Here is a 21359-nt window from a genome sequence, read left to right on the forward strand (position 1 = left end):
GAGATGGAGAGGTAGAGATCGAGAGAGGAGATGGAGAGGTAGAGATCGAGAGAGGAGATGGAGAGGTAGAGATCGAGAGAGGAGATAGAGAGATCGATCGACCCACCTTCTCTTCAGGTGAGGTTATGGGTAGTGGACCTCTGACCAGCTGTTGTAGTTTGCAGGTGCTGTTAGCAAATGCCTGTGAATGGACCAGCTCCCCTCCCATGGTACAGGAGTGTGAAGCTCCTCATAGGAGATACACAGATGGCAGGGGTGGGGAGGGGGGGGGATTGTTTAATGGGAGGGGCGGAAGGTGATCAGCGGATGGACCGAAGCAGCTGTGTAATGGCGGAGTCTCTGTGCTTTGTTGGTGTGGCTGGGGCTCGGAGAGTAAGAGCCTCCCTCCAGCCCTCCACCATTACACCAATCAGGCTCCACCTACCTCACTGCCCCATCTTTGAAGCTTCGAAGTTATTTAAAGACGAACTCCCTGACATGTGGTTCCAATCATGCATTATTACCAACTGCCTCAATTGCGGGGGATATAATATGTGTGGGTATGGTGCATCCAATACGGCTTCTACACTTTCCCATCCCTCCCCCCATTGCCCACCCTTTAGACGTTTACAGGCACCACATCAAATACGGGGCTGAGAGCTCTCCAGCTATAGTTAGGTGGCGCCAAGAATGAAACCACTAAGGCGTAACTGCCCGGGTTTAGATCCTCCGTATTGACTGAACCTTAACCCTTACAACGGTGAGCGGAATCTGCAGCTTCAGAATTGATGTTAGAAAGAAAACCCAGTGATGGAAAATTAGGATTGGGCAGGGATGGGATTGACTGTGGAGACTGACTGTGGGGCTTGGACAGGGGTGGGATTGGACAGGGGTGGGATTGGACAGGGGTGGGATTGGACAGGGGTGGGATTGGACAGGGGTGGGATTGGACAGGGGTGGGATTGACTGTGGGATTGGACAGGGGTGGGATTGACTGTGGGATTGGACAGGGATGGGATTGACTGTGGGATTGGACAGGGATGGGATTGACTGTGGGATTGGACAGGGATGAGATTGACTGTGGGATTGGACAGGGGTGGGATTGACTGTGGGATTGGACAGGGGTGGGATTGACTGTGGGATTGGACAGGGATGGGATTGACTGTGGGATTGGACAGGGATGGGATTGACTGTGGGATTGGACAGGGATGGGATTGACTCTGGGGATTGGGCAGGGATGGGATTGACTCTGGGGATTGGGCAGGGATGGGATTGACTGTGGGATTGGACAGGGGTGGGATTGGACAGGGGTGGGATTGGACAGGGGTGGGATTGACTGTGGGATTGGACAGGGGTGGGATTGGATAGGGTTGGGCTTGACTGTGGGATTGAGCAGGGATGGGATTGACTCTGTGGATTGGGCAGGGATGGGATTGACTGGGATTGGTCAGGGATGGGATTGGTCAGGGATGGGATTGACTGTGGGATTGGGCAGGGATGGGATTGACTGTGGGATTGGGCAGGGATGGGATTGACTGGGATTGGTCAGGGGTGGGATTGGATAGGGTTGGGCTTGACTGTGGGATTGGGCAGGGATGGGATTGACTGTGGGATTGGGCAGGGATGGGATTGGACAGGGGTGGGATTGGACAGGGGTGGGATTGGACAGGGGTGGGATTGGACAGGGGTGGGATTGGACAGGGGTGGGATTGGACAGGGGTGGGATTGACTGTGGGATTGGACAGGGGTGGGATTGGATAGGGTTGGGCTTGACTGTGGGATTGAGCAGGGATGGGATTGACTCTGTGGATTGGGCAGGGATGGGATTGACTGGGATTGGTCAGGGGTGGGATTGGATAGGGTTGGGCTTGACTGTGGGATTGAGCAAGGATGGGATTGACTCTGTGGATTGGGCAGGGATGGGATTGACTGGGATTGGTCAGGGATGGGATTGGTCAGGGATGGGATTGACTGTGGGATTGGGCAGGGATGGGATTGACTGTGGGATTGGGCAGGGATGGGATTGACTGTGGGATTGGGCAGGGATGGGATTGACTGGGATTGGTCAGGGATGGGATTGGATAGGGTTGGGCTTGACTGTGGGATTGAGCAAGGATGGGATTGACTCTGTGGATTGGGCAGGGATGGGATTGACTGGGATTGGTCAGGGATGGGATTGACTGTGGGATTGGGCAGGGATGGGATTGACTGTGGGATTGGGCAGGGATGGGATTGACTCTGGGGATTGGGCAGGGATGGGATTGACTCTGGGGATTGGGCAGGGATGGGATTGACTCTGGGGATTGGGCAGGGATGGGATTGGTCAGGGATGGGATTGGGCAGGGATGGGATTGACTGTGGGATTGGGCAGGGATGGGATTGACTGTGGGATTGGGCAGGGATGGGATTAACTGTGGGATTGGGCAGGGATGGGATTGACTGTGCTGAGCTGAACTGCAGTCAGTCATGGATCAAATTCACAAACAGGCAGGAGGTGGGCGTTAGGCCCCGATTCGCAGATTGAGATTTCAGGAGCGCCCTAACCAATATGGCGGGCGGTGCACCTCCTGCGCGCAATGGGCATGCGTATTTTGCCCGCGCTATTGGGCGCGGCAGCAATCGTGTCTTGCCTGAAAAACACACAAATTTCTGGGCGCGTCCGTTTCCCATTCTTATTTCCGATTCGCTTCGATCTCAGAAGCTGCGGTCAGGTCCCTCGGAGTGTTTTGAATGCGGGACATCCAGTCCGCCCACTGCCACAGAAGTGACTCAGGAGCTCGGTCCCATGTTGGCTGTGCAGCGCCTGTAATCATGGGCTGATCTAATCGCCAGCTTCATGCCTTTCTGGGCACATAATTACTGAGCACAGACCACAAAGTGGAGGGTGGCTAGAATTAAATGGAGCGTCACCTCACTCAAATGCTGACAGGCATGCACTCTGTCACACAGGCTGGCAAACGGCACATAGTCCTGGTCAAAAGCTGACTCAGATTGTGTGTGTCTCAGCTCACGTTCACTACCCCTGTTCTTGCAGTTGGGGGGGGGGGTGTGCTGGTGGGAAGAGGGAGGAAACGACCGAGCAGATTTCTAGGAATATCACAATAACTTGCATTTATACAGCGCCTTTCATAGAACCATGGAATGGTTACAGCACAGATGGAGGCCATTCAGCCCATCGAGCTTTGTGAGAGCAATCCAGTCAGTCCCACTCTCCCGCTCTTTCCCCGTAGCCCTGCAAATTTTTTCCCTTCAAGTATTTACCCAATTCCTTTTTGAAAGCCACGATTGAATCTGCTTCCACCGCCCTTTCAGACAGCGCGTTCCCGATCATAACAACTCGCTGCGTAAAAAAAGTTTCTCCTCGTGTCACCTTTGGTTCTTTTGCCAATCACCCTTAAATCTGTGCCCTCTGGTTCTCAACCCTTCCACCAATGGGAACAGTTTCTCTTTATTTACTTTGTCTGGACCCTTCATGATTTTGAACACTTCTATCAAATCTCCTCGCAACCTTCTCTGCTCGGGGAAAGAGCAAGGGGAGTGGGACTAACTGGATTGCTCTTACAAAGAGCCGGCACGGGCTCGATGGGCCGAACGGCCTCCTTCTGTGCTGCAGACAGGTCGAGAAGGATGAGGAGGGATAGTTTACCAGGGTCAGAGTCACATTGGATGTTATCTGTGACATTGATTGGGGCTATGGCAGAGGCGGAAACCTGATTGGAGAGGTTCAAGCAGGGAGTTGCAGGAAAGATGGGCACGGATTTGGGAGGCGACAACACGTTCAAGAACTTGAGAGGAAGGGGAGGTGGGAGATGGGGCAATAGTTTGCAAAGTTAGAGGGGGATCAGGGGTGGGATTTTTGAAGAGGTCGGTGATGACAGCTGATTTGAAGGGGAGGGGGAGAGTAACTGAGGAGAGGGAACCATTAACAATATGAGCTAACATGGGGTCCAGGAAGGGAATCTGGGATTAGGTCCAGCAGGAGGCCATTCAGCCCCTCGAGCCTGTTCCGCCATTCAATTAGATCATGGCTGATCTGCACCCCAACTCCATTTTCCCACCTTTGCTCGATATCCCTTGATACCCTTCCCCAACAAATATCTATCGATCTCAGTCCTGAAAGCTCTCATGGACCCAGTCGGGGGCCACCTCAGCCTCCACGAGGCTTCTGTACAGCATGAGGAGTCACGAGGATCGCCAACACTGGTTGGCTCCCACCATCGGTCGTCCGACACGTCCACCCGCGTGGGTTCACTGCCTTCCCGCGCCAATTGGAGAGCGAGCAGATTCTCCGTAACCCGATTGGCTGCAACTTCTAGAGCAGGGATGGCCGTTCCCGAACTTTGGCAGCGACCGCGGCTTTCAGCTTTTACGCCACCGGCTCCTTCCGAGTCACCGAGCCGACATCAGTCAGATGTTCATCACTTTTCCCGCGGGCAGGAGGCGGCGGTCTGCATACGGCTCAGAGCTGCGTCCGGGTGACAGGATTTCCCAAGAATAAAGGGCGTTGTATGTGACATGCCTGCCCTTCTTAACTAGCTCCCAAGCTTAGATGTATTGTCAAACGATGGGGAGGGGAACCGGGAGGAGTGCTGACAAGCAGAGAAAGTTGGAGAATCACCCTCCATCAGTTAAAGAATGCAAGAGTTGTACAGCACCAGCTCCAGACAGATTCAAAATCATTCAAATCTCCGGCAGAAGCAATAATATTCAGATGGATTTAAAAATTGAAATATTTATTGAATATTCGAACAGCACAGCATTCCTTTCAGATGGTCGGCAATAACACGCCCCTTGTACAAGGTCCGCTCTCTTGCAACCCAGAGAAGCTGCCTCGAAGGAAGGCTCGCTGCTCTATCCTGCGTTACAAATGGCAGAATAGTCATAAAGGCTCTCACGGGTGAGGGGGCTTTTCTCCTCGAGACTCTGCGTCAGGTACGAGCGGAGATGAACGTCGCCCGCTGTCCGGAGGGCTCATGCAAAGTCTCTCTTTCCAAACCCCAGGGTGGAGGGTCACAGCTCTCCCCGAGCTGGGGCAGGAGGCAGCAGAGTCTTCAGTCATGGTACATCTTCATGATGCAACTTTTGATGGTGCCCATGTATCTTTCCCACAGACACTGGTGCCTAGATAAATAAAATGCAGCAAATAATCTAGATATTATTAACATCGAAATGTGAACATCCCTTATGGAGGTTTTAATGTTAGTGTCCACAGCCCTGTTACACTGCTAGCTGCCTGTAACATCTCTGGTTGGTGCTCTGATAGGTTTTACCCCATTTAGACCACTTAGCCCGTTGTCACGTTTTTAGTCACAAAAGGCTGCAACTCTTATTAGAAAGTTTGGTTTGAATCTGCCTGCAGTCCCGAACTCTGACCACCAGACAGCTCTGTGGAGCACATTTGTGGACAATTTTTGATCAGATATTATTTTTCCTCAGTAACTGAAATTTCTAATGTCCAAAATAACAAAAAAAATTAAAATTACATATTTTACATAAATTACAACGTTAAAAAAAAATTGAATTGCTTCCTACATTACAACAGTGACGACGCTTCAAAAGTACTTCATTGGCTGTGAACCACTTTGGGACGTCCTGAAAGGCGCTATATAAATGCAAGTCTTTCTTTCTTTCAGTGCCTTCACTGAAGTTTCTACTTGAAGGTCTCAAGTAGCCAGGGATTTGATTGGATATTTTTACCACACAACATCGAGAGAGCATTCGAGTGCATTTTGCGCATGAACAGTTTGCAAGGATTGGGGAGTTCCTTTGCTTTTTCCAAAAGATTCAATTTTCAAACCTTTTGTTTAAAGCAAGTGAGAAATTGATATAACTCTAGTACAATTCTTTTTTGTTATGAACTCCTCAAAGAAAAAACAGAAACAGCACATGGGGATAGTAACAGGGGTTATTGTGGGTTCGTTGTTGCTTTTTAGACAAACAAAAGACACGATTACTTTACTTAATGATTGCTTTTGGTTCTATATATTCTGTTTCTTTACAGAAATTCATACTTACTAAAGACTTTTTTTAAAATTCGTTCATGGGATGTGGGCGTCGCTGGCGAGGCCGGCATTTATTGCCCATCTCTAATTGCCCTTGAGGTGGTGGTGGTGAGCCGCCTTCTTGAACTGTGTAGGGCCCGTGTTCCGGGCCCGAACAGTTGTGGGGGTGAGGGGGGCAGAGGGCGGAGGGCGATCGCCAGGTCTCTGGGGGAGGGGGTAGATCTCCCGCTCCACAGAAAGGTAGTTGGTGGCTGCTGAAGAATCCTGAGCCCAACCCCTGGCCCGCTCATCGGGAAAAAATTTTTGTAGAGCGGTCCTTCAGTTTGGAGCCCAGGGCAGAGATTGGTGCAGGGGCAAGGGGCAGGGTGGGGGGGGCAAAGGCTTCGTACACGAGTGAAAAGCTGGCTTTCAGGCAGTTCCCCATGGGATAACCCACCCTGCAACGTTCCCCATTCATGGGCAACAGCTTCTACTTGCTGTACTCACTTGAAGGCATCGAGAGCGCGGGCTGTGTTTGTGTACTGTGTGAGGAAAAGGCAGACATCGTTGGTGCTCCACCGATCAGATTTACACGGCTCGATAAACTGCTCGAAACACAAGAGGGAGAAGAGTCATTAGGAGAGAGCTCACATTTCTCTAAAGTGCAGAGTGGGAGCTGGGACGAGTGTGTCAGCATCGAGCGTAGAGTGTGGGGAAGTATCGGAGGGTTCCTGAAGTTGGGAACTCCTCTCCCTCTTCCCCCCCCCCCTCTCCCCTCCCCCCCACTGGCCTGGTTAGAAGTGGTGCTCTCCCACTACACACAACTGCGCATCAGCAGCAGCAGCGTAAACACACAACTGCGCACCAGCAGCGCAAACACAAAACTGCGCACCAGCAGCACAAACACAAAACTACATCAGCAGCAGCAACACACAACTGCGCACCAGCAGCGTAAACACAAAACCGCGCACCAGCAGCGCAAACACACAACTACATCAGCAGCGCAAACACAAAACCGCGCACCAGCAGCGCAAACACAAAACTACATTAGTAGTGCAAACATGTAACGGAGATGAAATATGTATCGAAAAGTTTTTTTTAAAAAAGGTTTGCATCAAATTTGCTCCTTTTTAAAAATCTTTATGAAAATTAAAATGGAGTTTACAAAAAATAATGAATAAAACAGAACAAACAATTGATGTTTTCCACATTAGAGCAGTGACCGCACTTCAAAAGTACTTCATTGACTGATGTCCTGAGGTGAGTAAAGGTGCTGGGGAAACGCAAGTTCTTTTTCTAGGACTGCAAGTTATTCTCTTTATCAAACTGTACAGGTGCGTGAGGAAGTCCCTGAATCCGCTGGAATAATCCCTCCGCCCTGGTGCAAAAACCAGACAAAGCAATCGGAGGACTTACCTTTTCCACCAGGTCAATAAAAAGATCACGAACGTCCTTGGTGTGAATGAGTTTTGCAGCGATGTTGATCAGACCCCGAGAAAGAGTCTGGAAAGGAAATGTTAAAATAAGAGCAGAGGTAAGAAAGACTTTCAAGAAGGCATTTTGTCCCATCTCACTTCACATGCAATAAATTACTTCCGACTGCTTTGGAGGAATAAATTTCACTAAGTTTCTTATAAATAAAGCTTCCACTTTACCTTAAAGCTGGTTTCCATTTCATTGAAGGTGCTGACTTTGCCCCTGAGTGCAGTACAGACCAGGCTATGTGAAGAAATCAGATATGGGAGCAGATTCAGGAAAGAATCAGAATCATTTACTATTCATTTAAAGATGGTCAATTATCTCAACAAGACGGAGTCAGACGCCAGGATGTCTTCTCTGACCCGTGCCATACCTGCCCTGGGGGTGTTTGATGGGACAGTGTAGAGGGAGCTTTACTCTGTATCTAACCCTGTACCTGCCCTGGGAGTGTTTGATGGGACAGTGTAGAGGGAGCTTTACTCTGTATCTAACCCGTGCTGTACCTGCCCCGGGAGTGTTTGATGGGACAGTGTAGAGGGAGCTTTACTCTGTATCTAACCCGTGCAGTACCTGCCCTGGGAGTGTTTGATGGGACAGTGTAGAGGGAGCTTTACTCTGTATCTAACCCGTGCTGTACCTGCCCTGGGAGTGTTTGATGGGACAGTGTAGAGGGAGCTTTACTCTGTATCTAACCCGTGCAGTACCTGCCCTGGGAGTGTTTGATGGGACAGTGTAGAGGGGGCTTTACTCTGTATCTAACCCGTGCAGTACCTGCCCTGGGAGTGTTTGATGGGACAGTGTAGAGGGAGCTTTACTCTGTATCTAACCCGTGCAGTACCTGCCCTGGGAGTGTTTGATGGGACAGTGTAGAGGGAGCTTTACTCTGTATCTAACCCGTGCAGTACCTGCCCTGGGAGTGTTTGATGGGACAGTGTAGAGGGAGCTTTACTCTGTATCTAACCCGTGCTGTACCTGCCCTGGGAGTGTTTGATGGGACAGTGTAGAGGGAGCTTTACTCTGTATCTAACCCGTGCTGTACCTGCCCTGGGAGTGTTTGATGGGACAGTGTAGGGGGAGCTTTACTCTGTATCTAACCCGTGCTGTACCTGCCCTGGGAGTGTTTGATGGGACAGTGTAGAGGGAGCTTTACTCTGTATCTAACCCGTGCTGTACCTGCCCTGCCCTGGGAGTGTTTGATGGGACAGTGTAGAGGGAGCTATGTCCAGTTGTGTGTATCCCGACATCTCCCCTTACCTTTTGTGCTGGTCCAGCAGGTCCTTGTCGGTGACCAGCACTTTCAGGTCCTTCAGATCCTGCAGGAACTCTCTGTCCAGGTCAACATCCATGTCGTCGACCATGGAATCTGTAAGAGATGACATTCACATCAGTGAGAAGCTGCTCTACTAGGAGACCACTCCACTCTGAGTCAGGAGGAATCAGACCATTGACAATGGGAGGGTAGGTCTGGAAGCATCATCCTGGGAATCGGCTCAATCCGGACTGGACACGAGTCTTGGCTTACAAGTTTTTTTTTTGCGTTCGATTTGACTTTTAAAATAAACATTTCAACCCACTGCAGACGGTCGCCCCAGATGTGTTGGCTAATTTATTCCAAGGCACTGCACTGACAGATGTGGCAGACAGTTACAAAGTCCTGTTACTGTGCACACCGTGTTGTATCAATGTACGTGGGAGGCATGTGTATGTGTATTAGTGAGGCGGTGACTAAGTGTCCACATTTAGTCGGAAGTCTTGCTACATCGGTGACAAATGGCAGAGGCTCAATGGGTCTCACTCTCACCCGAGTCAGAAAGTCGTGGGTTCGAGCCCCACTATCCAGGCTGACGCTCCCAGTGCCAGTGCTGAGGGAGTGCCGCACTGTCGGAGGTGCCGACATTCGGATGAGACATTAAACCGAGGCCCCGTCCGCCCCTCTCAGGTGGGCGTAAAAGATCCCACGGCCGCTATTTCGAAGAGGAGCAGGGGGGAGTTCTCCCCCGGTGTGCTGGGGCCAATATTTATCCCTCAATCAACATCACTAAAAAAAAAACAGATGATCTGATCATTATCACAATGGTGATTGTGGGATCTTGCTGTGTGTAAATTGGCTGCCGCGTTTCCTACATTACAACAGTGACTACACTTTAAAAAAAAGTACTTGATTGGCTGTAGAGCGCTTTGGGACGTCCTGAGGTGGTGATATAAATGCAAGTTCTTTCAGGGATGAGGGACTTCAGTTATGTGGAGAGCCTAGAGAAGCTGTGGGTGTCTTTCTTTGTAAACAGGAGATCAAGTGCCTCACACAGTGATGGTGCCTTGTGCAGCGACAGTGCCTCACCAGGATATTTCATGCCCTCCTCCCCCCGCACCCACCCACCCCCCCCACCCCCCCCAAAATGAAAACACAGCGGACAAAGTAAAGGAAATGGCATCAGAGTGAGACGTCCAAAGCACAGCCTAACCTGGTGACTGGCAGTACGAGCGGCCACTCGTCCGCTTTACATTGGCTCCCGGATACTGAGCGTGGTCTATCTGCGAGGTGGAAGAGGCAGGCCCGAGGTTGGCAGCGGGGGTGCGGTTTTCTACAGAGAGAGTGAAGCGAGACTCCAAACATCAACTCTTCTTTCTTTTCTTTTTAAGGTCTCAAAAGTTTAACAAAAAAAAAAGCAACAGTTCCCTCGGGGACGGCACATAGAGAACAACAACAACCAACGGGAGGAGACGGAGCTCGGAATTACTGCCCGAGGGGCTCGGATCGCCGGAGGCTGTGAACGGCTCCGAATCAGCGGCAGGAAACGCTCTTAACGATCTTCCAAAAAAATGTGCTTTTAGTTAAAAATGAATTACTTACCTTGATTCTGTAGTGAGACCATTACACCTCCTCCATCTTGCCTCTTCTTCATTAGACTGTATCCCATGCTTAAAACAGTAGATGGACCACGTCACTCGCTGTATCCCATTCCCACAGTATATGGACCGCATCACTCACTGTATCCCATTCCCACAGTATATGGACCACATCACTCACTGTATCCCATTCCCACAGTATATGGACCACATCACTCACTGTATCCCATTCCCACAGTATATGGACCGCGTCACTCACTGTATCCCATTCCCACAGTATATGGACCACATCACTCACTGTATCCCATTCCCACAGTATATGGACCGCATCACTCACTGTATCCCATTCCCACAGTATATGGACCGCGTCACTCACTGTATCCCATTCCCACAGTATATGGACCGCATCACTCACTGTATCCCATTCCCACAGTATATGGACTGCATCACTCACCGTATCCCAGCCCAGAGGGGAGGGACCGTCACTCGCTGTATCCCAGCCCAGAGGGGAGGGATCGTCACACACTATCCCAGCCCAGAGGGTAGGGACCCTCACTCGCTGTATCCCATTCCCAGAGGGGAGGGACCGTGACTCACTGTATCCCATTCCCAGAGGGGAGGGACCGTCACTCACTGTATCCCATTCCCAGAGGGGAGGGACCGTCACTCACTGTATCCCATTCTCACAGTATATGGACTGCGTCACTCGCTGTATCCCAGCCCAGAGGGGAGAGACCATCACTCACTGTAACCTAGGCCAGGGGAGGGACCGTCACTCACTGTAACCCATTCCCAGAGGGGAGGGACCGTCACTCACTGTAACCCAGCCCAGAGGGGAGGGACCGTCACTCACTGTAACCCAGCCCAGAGGGGAGGGACCGTCACTCACTGTAACCCAGCCCAGAGGGGAGGGACCGTCACGCACTGTAACCCAGCCCAGAGGGGAGGGACCGTCACTCACTGTAACCCAGCCCAGAGGGGAGGGACCGTCACTCACTGTAACCCAGCCCAGAGGGGAGGGACCGTCACTCACTGTAACCCAGCCCAGAGGGGAGGGACCGTCACTCACTGTAACCCAGCCCAGAGGGGAGGGACCGTCACTCACTGTAACCCAGCCCAGAGGGGAGGGACCGTCACTCACTGTAACCCAGCCCAGAGGGGAGGGACCGTCACTCACTGTAACCCAGCCCAGAGGGGAGGGACCGTCACTCACTGTAACCCAGCCCAGAGGGGAGGGACCGTCACTCACTGTAACCCAGCCCAGAGGGGAGGGACCGTCACTCACTGTAACCCAGCCCAGAGGGGAGGGACCGTCACTCACTGTAACCCAGCCCAGAGGGGAGGGACCGTCACTCACTGTAACCCAGCCCAGAGGGGAGGGACCGTCACTCACTGTAACCCAGCCCAGAGGGGAGGGACCGTCACTCACTGTAACCCAGCCCAGAGGGGAGGGACCGTCACTCACTGTAACCCAGCCCAGAGGGGAGGGACCGTCACTCACTGTAACCCAGCCCAGAGGGGAGGGACCGTCACTCACTGTAACCCAGCCCAGAGGGGAGGGACCGTCACTCACTGTAACCCAGCCCAGAGGGGAGGGACCGTCACTCACTGTAACCCAGCCCAGAGGGGAGGGACCGTCACTCACTGTAACCCAGCCCAGAGGGGAGGGACCGTCACTCACTGTAACCCAGCCCAGAGGGGAGGGACCGTCACTCACTGTAACCCAGCCCAGAGGGGAGGGACCGTCACTCACTGTAACCCAGCCCAGAGGGGAGGGACCACTTTTTACTCTGGGAGGAAAGCCCAGGGCAGAAGGGCCCAAGGTTCCCTTGTGGGACCTGGAGGATCGCATCCTCCTGTGCCCACAAAGAAACAGCACAGGTCAGGGTGCTCCTGGGCAGTGCGGAACAGAACAGTCTGTGATTTCCCTCACTTTTAAATCTGTAGGGACTACGTGCTCCCCTCTCCCGCCCTGAGGAACACGTGAAGTCTTTCCTGGAAGCTCAGCCACACTGTCTTATAGTTGATGCATCAGAGGCTGAAAGCAGGTCAGTCATGGTATAGGGAGACTGAGGGAAATGAAAGGACGTGAGTCTCTTAAAGAGAGGGAGTCTTACCTTAACAGAGAGTCCACTGGGCACGGACCCGTCCCTATCTGCTTCCAAGAGGTCGGGGGCACTGCAGGTTCACTGTGCGACTTGGCGGGGCCCTTTAATCGGTACATGGGTCGCACCCGTTTAACCCTTTCGGTCCTGCAACCGTTTGCAGCTCGTGTAATAGCCCACGTGCCACAGTGAATTGCAAAGACACAACACGGTCTTAATGTTAATCCTAATTTTAAACTTCGCTCGTGAACTATACAGAGTGAAGAAAAGATTTGCTCTTCATTCGCGTATTTGGGTATGAGAAATTAAAAATACATTAAGTTGAAAATTAAACCATTGATATATATTACATTCATTTAAAAAAATAACCCGACTGTTAAACCCTGGGGAGTTTTTAAAAAAAAATATTCATTCATGGGATGTGGGCGTCGCTGGCGAGGCCGGCATTTATTGCCCATCCCTAATTGCCCTTGAGAAGGTGGTGGTGAGCCGCCTTCTTGAACCACTGCAGTCCGTGTGGTGACGGTTCTCCCACAGTGCTGTTAGGAAGGGAGTTCCAGGATTTTGACCCAGCGACAATGAAGGAACGGCGATATATTTCCAAGTCAGGATGGTGTGTGACTTGGAGGGGAACGTGCAGGTGGTGTTGTTCCCATGCACCTGCTGCCCTTGTCCTTCTAGGTGGTGGAGGTCGTGGGTTTGGGAGGTGCTGTCGAAGAAGTGGCCAATGATATCTTAAAAACTTTCATAGGCAGAGGGTTCCCATCTCCACGGTCTGGTCTGTGATGGCTCCCCACACTCTATAGCCAGATTTTGACCGTACTGAACTCACCCCCTATCCCAGGCCGCAGGTGGCCCTCACTTACCCACAGCTCCGAGCGTCCAGTTCTGAATCAGCTGTTCCGCACAGCAGGCAAAGTCCTCAAAGGTCAGGTACTGCAGCCTCTTCTTGCCGGTCTCAAATCGGCTGTTGGCGAAAAACACTACAGCCGCATAGTCACTGGGCAGAAAACGGCCGAGAAAAGAAACAAGAGACAATGATTATACTGCCCGTCAGCGCCCGCTCTCTCTCTCTCTCTCTCTCCCCCCGCCGGCGCCTCGGTCTGACGGGCAGGTCGCCCGAGGTCACCCTCGTGCCCTCTCCCCTTCCCCCTCCCCCTCCCCCCCGAGCAGCTGGCTCAAAGTAGGGGCAGCATTGGGCAGAGGTCTGGAAGGCAGGAACATCCAGATGACCCAGGCATGGAGAGTTACAGCACAGAACCAGGCCACTCGGCCCAACGGTACTATACTCCCATCGAGCCTCCTCCCACTCTCAATTACCCCACTCTGCCTTTCCTCCCCTCCCCCCCATCCCCATATCCATTAGGACACTAACATCAAAAAGATTAAAAGAACAATGTCCAGAGGAAATAGGGGTATCTTTAATTTGACTTTTATTAAAATCTTTGAGGGGATTTTTGATTGAGGAAATAAGGAGAAACTGTTTCCAGTGGCAGGAGGGTCGGTAACCAGAGGACACAGATTTAAGATAATTGGTAAAAGAACCAGAGGGGGAGATGAGGAGAATTTTTTTTTACGCAGCGAGTTGTTCTGATCTGGAATTCACTGCCTGAAAGGGCGGTGGAAGCAGATTCAATAGTAACTTTCAAAAGGGAATTGGATAAATACTGGAAAAGGAAAAAAATTGGGGAAAGAGCGGGACTAATTGGAGAGCTCTTTCAAAGAGCCGACACAGGCACGATGGGCCGAACGGCCTCCTTCTGCGCTGTATCGTTCTGTGATTCCAACATAGCCAGACAAATTCTAACCCCAACCTCCCTCCAAAGAGATGACTGGATCCCTCCCTGAGTAAATTTGAAAGGGAGAATGGGTTATTAGAGGAGGGGGGTGGATGGCAGCAGTTTTGAAAGAGAAAGGGGGGGGGAGTGAGGGGGGAGACAGCAACTGAGGAGAGGGAACCATTTTCAACTCCAGCTAGCATGGGGGCCAGGAAGGGAAGCTGGATTTAGTGGGGATGACGTCCAGGGAGAACGAGATAGGTCTAGTGGATAAGATGAGCACGGAGAGGGGATGAGGGGAGATAGGAGAGGGGTTAGGGCTAGGGCAGCGGGGAGCAAGGGAAGAGGGCCAGCTTGGTGGGCTGGGGGAATGGGGGTGGGGAGGGGGGAAGCTGAACAGACGGTCTCAATCTCGGTGACAAAGAAGTCCGTGAGCTCCCCGCACTTTTTGTTGGAGGCGAGGGCGGAGGGTGGCAGGGGAGACCATCGGTAGTGGAGAAGCCGGGGGGGGGGGGGTGGGGAGGGGGTCATCTTTCCCCTCCGGGAGCAGCGAGCACTTTCGGCAGATCAGCTCTGGATTTGGATCCAGCCACATCTGGTGGCGGATGGCTGAACCAGCTGTGCGCCAGATGTGCTCCCCTTGGACTTGAAGGAGCGAAGGCAGACGAATTAATCGCACAAAAAAGTAATGACCATACTTTTATAGGAAAGAGCTCAATGGCATTAGATTGCCAACAGCGAGGAAACATGAAAACTTTTTCTACAGTTTGGGGGCAAGAAAACGGCCGTCAGTCTTTACGTGAAGTAACACTGCCTCCTGGTGGGGGGGATGTCATTGCAACAGCGCAGTGCAGTAAAACACTGCGCCACAGGCCTGAAGTGACTAAAAGATGCCCATTTTCGCAGGGTGTGCGATCTACGCCCTGCGCCTCCTGCTGCTCGGTGAACAAGGATGTGGAGCGTCGAGGGCGAAGGCTGAACACTTTGCTCCAGGGTTGGTAAGCTTGAGGCCCTGGTGTCCTGCACTGCGGGAGCACCGAGTGGCAGCTTTCTGTTCACGACTCCCGGCCTGCGAGTTATCGCCCTCGACCGCCCAAGCACGGGACTGGTGCGTCCTCCACACTGGAGCTCTCGGCCTTGAAATTCGATGGTGCCACGCCCCTTTTCCGGGCGCTAAGCGGGCGCCTAAGTCTCCAATATGGCGGGCAGGAGATGCACGCTCATTATGAGCCAGATGAGGGCCGCCCACCATATTGGTAATGGCCGAAAGAATAGGCGTTCAGGGCCCGCGCCTGAAACAGGCATTATGCCCTTTCCAAATCCAAATCTAACCCCTGTGTGAGGCCCACACTGCAATATTGGTTTGTCCGGAGACAGCCAGCCTTAAAGGGACCGCTGCAGGCCGCGACCAACAAGGTAAGTGTTTCAAATATACTTACCTGATTGTGGCGCAGGGAGGGGTGGGAGTGTATCCCCCTGACCCCACATTAAAGCCACGCAGGCCTCTGGAGGCCACCGCTCCTCCCCCGTCGTGGCCCCTCTCTCTCCCGGTCGTCCTCCCACCTCCCCTATTTGGCCGGGCATTTATTGCCCATCCCTAATCGCCCCTTGGAGAAGGTGGTGGTGAGCCGCCTTCTTGAACCGCTGCAGTCCCGTGTGGTGAAGGTTCTCCCACAGTGCTGTTAGGAAGGGAGTTCCAGGATTTGGACCCAGCGACGATGAAGGAACGACGATATGTTTCCAAGTCGGGATGGTGTGTGACTCGGAGGGGAATGTGCAGGTGGTGTTGTTCCCATGCACCTGCTGCCCTTGTCCACCAAGGTGGTGGAGGTGGCGGGTTTGGGAGATTTAACTACTGCTGACTATAATTATCCTGCTTTCCTTCCTCCTATTTTGCCCAGGGATATAACATTTGGAGACCAGTGATCTCTCACTGCCGGGGTCCGGGTTTAAATCCAGCCTAGACTAATAGGATTCAAGTTCCTTTCTTTTGCTGAGCGGAGTCTGGAATATTTGCAGATAAATTTCTTAACGGACACCAAGCTTAAAATGCCGATGGAGTAGCACGCTCACTTAGGAAGGCTCAGAGGACTGCTGGTGCAGGAATTTAATCTGCCAAACCAGTGGAGTAAAGGACACTCTCCCGAGAGTTAAGGGTTTTGTTCTCTACTCAATATTTGTACGGGGGAACGAGCTTGCCTGGTGAAACGAGGAAATCTTCACCTATTGTTGGATAATGTTTGATGTGGACCCTGGATTCAGTGAATATAATGATTGGACTGCCTTCACATCCCAGCACCAACATCCCTCCGTTTAAGCAGCATAGAAAACGATTTCATTTTGGGGGAGGGTATTTACCCAGCCAGCCTGTCCGAAAGCAGGAAGTTCTGCTGAATGTTCTCCACCAGTGGCCCCTTCATCTCCTCGACCACCTTAAACACTCGCTTGAAGTTATCGAACTGGAGAGAGACAAGATGAGGATCAGCCATTAAAAGCCCGGGGTTAAATCGAAAGCTTGAGGCTCTGTCCCCTCCCCTACCCTCAGCTCCTCTGCCCAACTCTCGCTCGTCAGCAGCTTTATTTTAAAACACGTCCTGCCACCTCCCTCAGTGGCATTTTTCAGCACCAGACTGCCTGGATCACACATCTCTCCTGTTTCAGCTCACAAGGATCTCGGTTAGATGTTCATTAGGAATTTTACATAGAATTTGTACAGCACAGAAATAGGCCATTCGGTCCAACTGGTCTATCCCGGTGTTTATGCTCCACACGAGCCTCCCCACTCCCTACATCATCTCACCCTATCAGCATAACCTTCTATTCCTTTCTCCCTCATGTTTATCGAGCTTCCCCTTAAATGCATCTATACTATTCGCCTCAACTACTCCTTGTGGGAGCGAGTTCCACATTCTCACCACTCTCTGGGTAAAGAAGTTTCTCCTGAATTCCCTATTGGATTTATTAGTGACTATCTTATATTTATGACCTCTAGTTCTGGTCTCCCCCACAAGTGGAAACATCTTCTTTACATCTACCCTATCGAACCCCGTCATTATCTTAAAGACCTCGATCAGGTTACACTTCAGTCTCTTCTAGAGAAAAGAGCCCCAGCCCGTTCAGTCTTTCCTGGTAAGTTATAACCTCAGTTCTGGTATCATCCTTGTAAAATCTTTCTTTTTGCATTTTCTCCAGTGCCTCTCTATAATATGGAGACCAGAACTGTTCACAATTTATACCTTGCCAAAATTGCACCAATTTTTAAATTTAAAATGATTCCCTGTGACTGATTCTGGGATAGCTGAATGTGTTTCTCAGTACTGGGGCAGGGGTGATGTACACATTCTGTTAAGACTGCAGCATCCCTGACCCGAACCCAAATAGTTTAATTGTGGGTCCCTTTTCCCTCTGATTACATTGATTGAGTGTGTCTGCTAACTGGCTGACTGTAACTGGTTGGGTGTAGTGGCCGGGTGCAATGAAAAACTCTCACATTGATTGCATGATGATGCCAGAAATGATCGGTCTGCATCAACGGTGTCAGGTTATCTGATTTGCCGAATGGTGTCAGCTGTGGCTCAGTGGGCAGCACACTGGCCTCAGAGTCAGAAGGTCGTGGGTTTGAGCCCCACTCCAGAGACTTGAGCGCAAAATCCAGGCTGGCGCTCCCAGTGCCGGTGCTGAGAGAGTGCTGCACTGTCGGCAGTGCCGTCTTTCGGATGAGACGTTAAACCAAGTCTGCCCTCTCAGGTGGACGTAAAAGACCCCAGGGCGCTATGGGAAGAAAAGCAGGGGAGTTCTCCCCGGTGTCCTGGCCCAATCCCCCAACCAAAACCTAAAATCACTGCTGTTTGTGGGATCTTGCTGTGCGCAAATTGGCTGCCGCGTTTCCCCACATCACAACAGTGACCACACTTGATAAGTACTTCATTGGCTGTTAAGCGTTTTGGGATGTTGTGGAAGGCGCTATATAAATGCAAGTTCTTTCAGTCAGATAAGAGATTGAGAACAAGCAGTTTGCCAGTTGGTGTTTAAAAGTTTACTCGCTGGGCTATGAGGGCCTATTTCCTACAGTCTACGGCTTTGAGGTTTTGAAATTATTTCGGTTGGCAGCTTGAATTAATTGCGGGCGATTATCAGCCTACGTTCCTTTGTCCTAGCCAGGGGAAAACTGTCTTATGATCAGCGTAGAAAATCTGTGCTCTTCTTCAAATAACACCAAATGATCTTGAACATCCACCAGAACCTTCAGATGAGGAAGTCAACAACCGAGCCGAGCACTAAACTTTACGTTTGCAGGATGGGAAAAAAATCATGTAGCATTAAAAACAGAATTCAGTTTTAAAACCCGCCAGAATATTCCTGAACAGCGAACGCAGATCATCAAAGATTCAGACAGAAAGCTGGTTTGTTGAAGGGGCCGCGCGTGGTCCCCGCCTCCGGGGGGGGCCCGCGCCTGGTCCCCCGCCTCGGGGGGGGGGGGGGGGGGGCCCGCGCCTAGTCCCCCGCCTCGGGGGGGGGGGCCCGCGCCTGGTCCTTACCTGCCTCCTACAGCTCTTCAGTGTGATACCCGTTTTAGTGCTGACATCATCCAGATCCTTCTTGGTGCCTTTTGACAGCTTCTTCCCAAGAACCTCCCTCACGAACGGCTCATCAAACGCATAATATCTGGCGAAGGGAAAGCATTTCACTTTAACTCGGGGCAACACTCATTTTAAACAAAATATTTTCACTGACACAGCACGGGTCAGATACAGAGTAAAGCTCCCTCTACACTGTCTCATCAAACACTCCCAGGGCAGGTACAGCACGGGTTAGATACAGAGTAAAGCTCCCTCTACACTGTCCCGTCAAACACTCCCAGGGCAGGTACAGCACGGGTTAGATACAGAGTAAAGCTCCCTTGACACTGTCCCGTCAAACACTCCCAGGGCAGGTACAGCACGGGTTAGATACAGAGTAAAGCTCCCTTGACACTGTCCCATCAAAGCCAGACAGGTTTCCTTCCCTCATGCGCATTAGTGAACCAGTTGGCAACAGTCAAATACAATGCCAGTTCCAGGGCTCTAATTATTTGGAAGCACCCAATTTATTCTCTATCAAATTCAGATTATTGCTGCTTACTTTTCAATTAACATGGATTGCATCGGTGGGGGGATCTGGAAGAGTAGCTGGTTGATCAGTTTTGGGGGGCTGTGCAGCAGACGTTCCAACATCTGGAAAGTGCGGTAATGGTCCATGGTGTCGCTCTCCAGGACATCTGGGGTTGCACCAGTCTGTTCCAATATCCCACTTTGGATTCGAATTGTAACAGCATCACTGACTAGAAGGAAGACACAGAAAATGGTGAGGTACAACTGAAACACTGATATCTGCATTAGTTATTGGGCGCTTGTCGATCTCCCCTCCTCCTCAAACACACCGGTGGCTGGTCAAGGTCGAGACTGGTCACTTTTTCCCCAAATTAAATCTAACAGCGGGGAAGGTTATTTCTGGGCAGGGTGCACGGGCAAGAAAATTCCATCCAGGTGTGGACCAAGACAGCCTTGCGTTTACATAGTGCGTTATCAAGTCCCTCAGAAACATCTGGAAGCTCGACAGAGATCACGTCTCAGAAACATCTGGAAGCTCTACGTAGTGCGTCGTCATGTCCCTCAGAAACATATGTGCCACGGTACCTTTCTAATAGATACAAGCACGGAATGAACGTGAGCCCAGACACATCCTCTCTAGTGTACTGAACCAACTCCCGATATTTAATGATGTCCCCGTCTGCCGCTAGCCTGCACTTAAACCACAATGGAAGATATGAAACTGCTTTACGGATGGTATTCTGGTGAAATTCTCCTCTGTAGAGCCTAGGGGTCCAGCAGTTTCATTGCAGTCACGATTGAATGACAAGGGGCAAGAATGGAGGGCAGCACACCCCTCGGTGGGAGTAAGTTTACTGATATCCAGGTCTATTGATGCCAATCAGGTGACAGTACAATGAAAAAAAAGACAGAAAATCCATTTACAATCCTAGACGCTTCACCCCTGGAATAGGACAACTCAACTCAACGGAAGACTGATAGAGGTTAGATGATGAACCTTTCAGTGCAGGTTAAAGGTTGGCAATCCTGGTACAGGTTAAAGGTTAACATCCTGGTACAGGTTAAAGGTTAACACTGTAAGAGACAGTTCACGGTTAGCAATGCAGACTATGCTCTGCCTCAATCCTTTACCTGAATATCCATCGAGCCAGAGCTGATAAACGTCCTTGTCAATCAGTGTGGTGTTTCCGACAAACACGTCCAGCTCGACCGCCATGAGCCACGGTCTCCGGTACCCACCAGTAACGATGGCCACTGCCCCCACACTCTGTCTCTGTGGCTGCTCCTCTCAATAAAGTAACTCTCCCCGTTACTAGGGCTACTACCTGTGCCAGTAACTATAATTACTACACCCCACCGCGATTACTATTGTTACTATGGTAACTATCCCCAAACCTCTTATTAAGGTTACGACCTCCTACACTTGTTATTAAGGTAATTAGCCCCTTGCACCTGTTACTATGGCAACTATCCCCCTCACACCTGTTACTATGGTAACTACGCCCCACACCTGTTACTATGGTAACTACTCCCCACACCTGTTACTATGGTAACTATCCCCCCACACCTGTTACTATGGTAACTACTCCCCACACCTGTTACTATGGTAACTATCTGTATCCCAGCGATCCCTGAGCTGCTGCAAATCGAGGTTTTCGTTGCTCTTTCCTTCAGGTGGGAGAGTTTTAGTCACTGAATCCCCGCGGGTGATTTGGGATCTTTCCCCGAGCCCCGTGAATCTCGGGCGGTGACTGTCATTAATCGAGGCTCGAATTCACCTCAAACCCGGAGTGAGAAGCGAACAGGCCCGTCCGTGCGCGATGACTTCCGGGTCAGTGAGACCCAGCCCAGGTCACCTGCAGCAACTTCCGCTCAGCGCAACCAATAACAACACAGCGCACAACACGTCACTGACCGCGGACGCCCATGTGTCATCCTCCATGGCAACGAGGGCGGGGCAAGCGGGCCAGCTCCTAGCAACAGCACCGAGCAACAGCACCATCAATCAGATCCACTCTTCACTCAGTAATATTACTGTAAACCCACATCCTCCCTTCACTCAGTAATATTACAGTAAACCCACATCCTCCCTCCACTCAG

The 21359-nt window shown here is 51.3% G+C and overlaps 1 protein-coding gene and 1 long non-coding RNA gene across 3 annotated transcripts in view; one reads left to right on the forward strand and one right to left on the reverse strand.

Annotated features, from left to right (window-relative positions):
• Positions 1-10811, forward strand: part of LOC137306437 (uncharacterized) — a 20805-nt gene extending 9994 nt beyond the window's left edge. Inside the window, exons 2-3 of the long non-coding RNA XR_010958880.1 lie at positions 7295-7494; positions 10080-10811. This is a non-coding gene — a long non-coding RNA (uncharacterized lncRNA). The remainder of the gene's footprint in view (positions 1-7294; positions 7495-10079) is intronic.
• On the reverse strand, positions 4696-21092 carry fibpa (fibroblast growth factor (acidic) intracellular binding protein a). Of its 2 annotated transcripts, XM_067975642.1 has the most exons (11): positions 20391-21092; positions 19291-19489; positions 18708-18834; positions 16528-16628; positions 13258-13391; positions 9902-10021; positions 8694-8802; positions 7616-7679; positions 7377-7463; positions 6468-6565; positions 4696-5100 (listed from the first exon to the last, which is right to left on the reverse strand). In XM_067975642.1, the coding sequence occupies exons 1-11, from the start codon at positions 20473-20475 to the stop codon at positions 5031-5033; spliced, it is 1194 nt and encodes a 397-aa protein (XP_067831743.1). In that variant the 5' UTR covers positions 20476-21092; the 3' UTR covers positions 4696-5030. The 2 variants fall into 2 exon arrangements, with proteins under 2 accessions (XP_067831743.1, XP_067831744.1); XM_067975643.1 differs by lacking the exon at positions 9902-10021.
• Positions 21093-21359: the final 267 nt, after the last annotated feature.

Source organism: Heptranchias perlo, chromosome 43 (assembly GCF_035084215.1).
Source record: "Heptranchias perlo isolate sHepPer1 chromosome 43, sHepPer1.hap1, whole genome shotgun sequence".
In the NCBI taxonomy this organism is placed as follows: Eukaryota; Metazoa; Chordata; class Chondrichthyes; order Hexanchiformes; family Hexanchidae; genus Heptranchias; species Heptranchias perlo.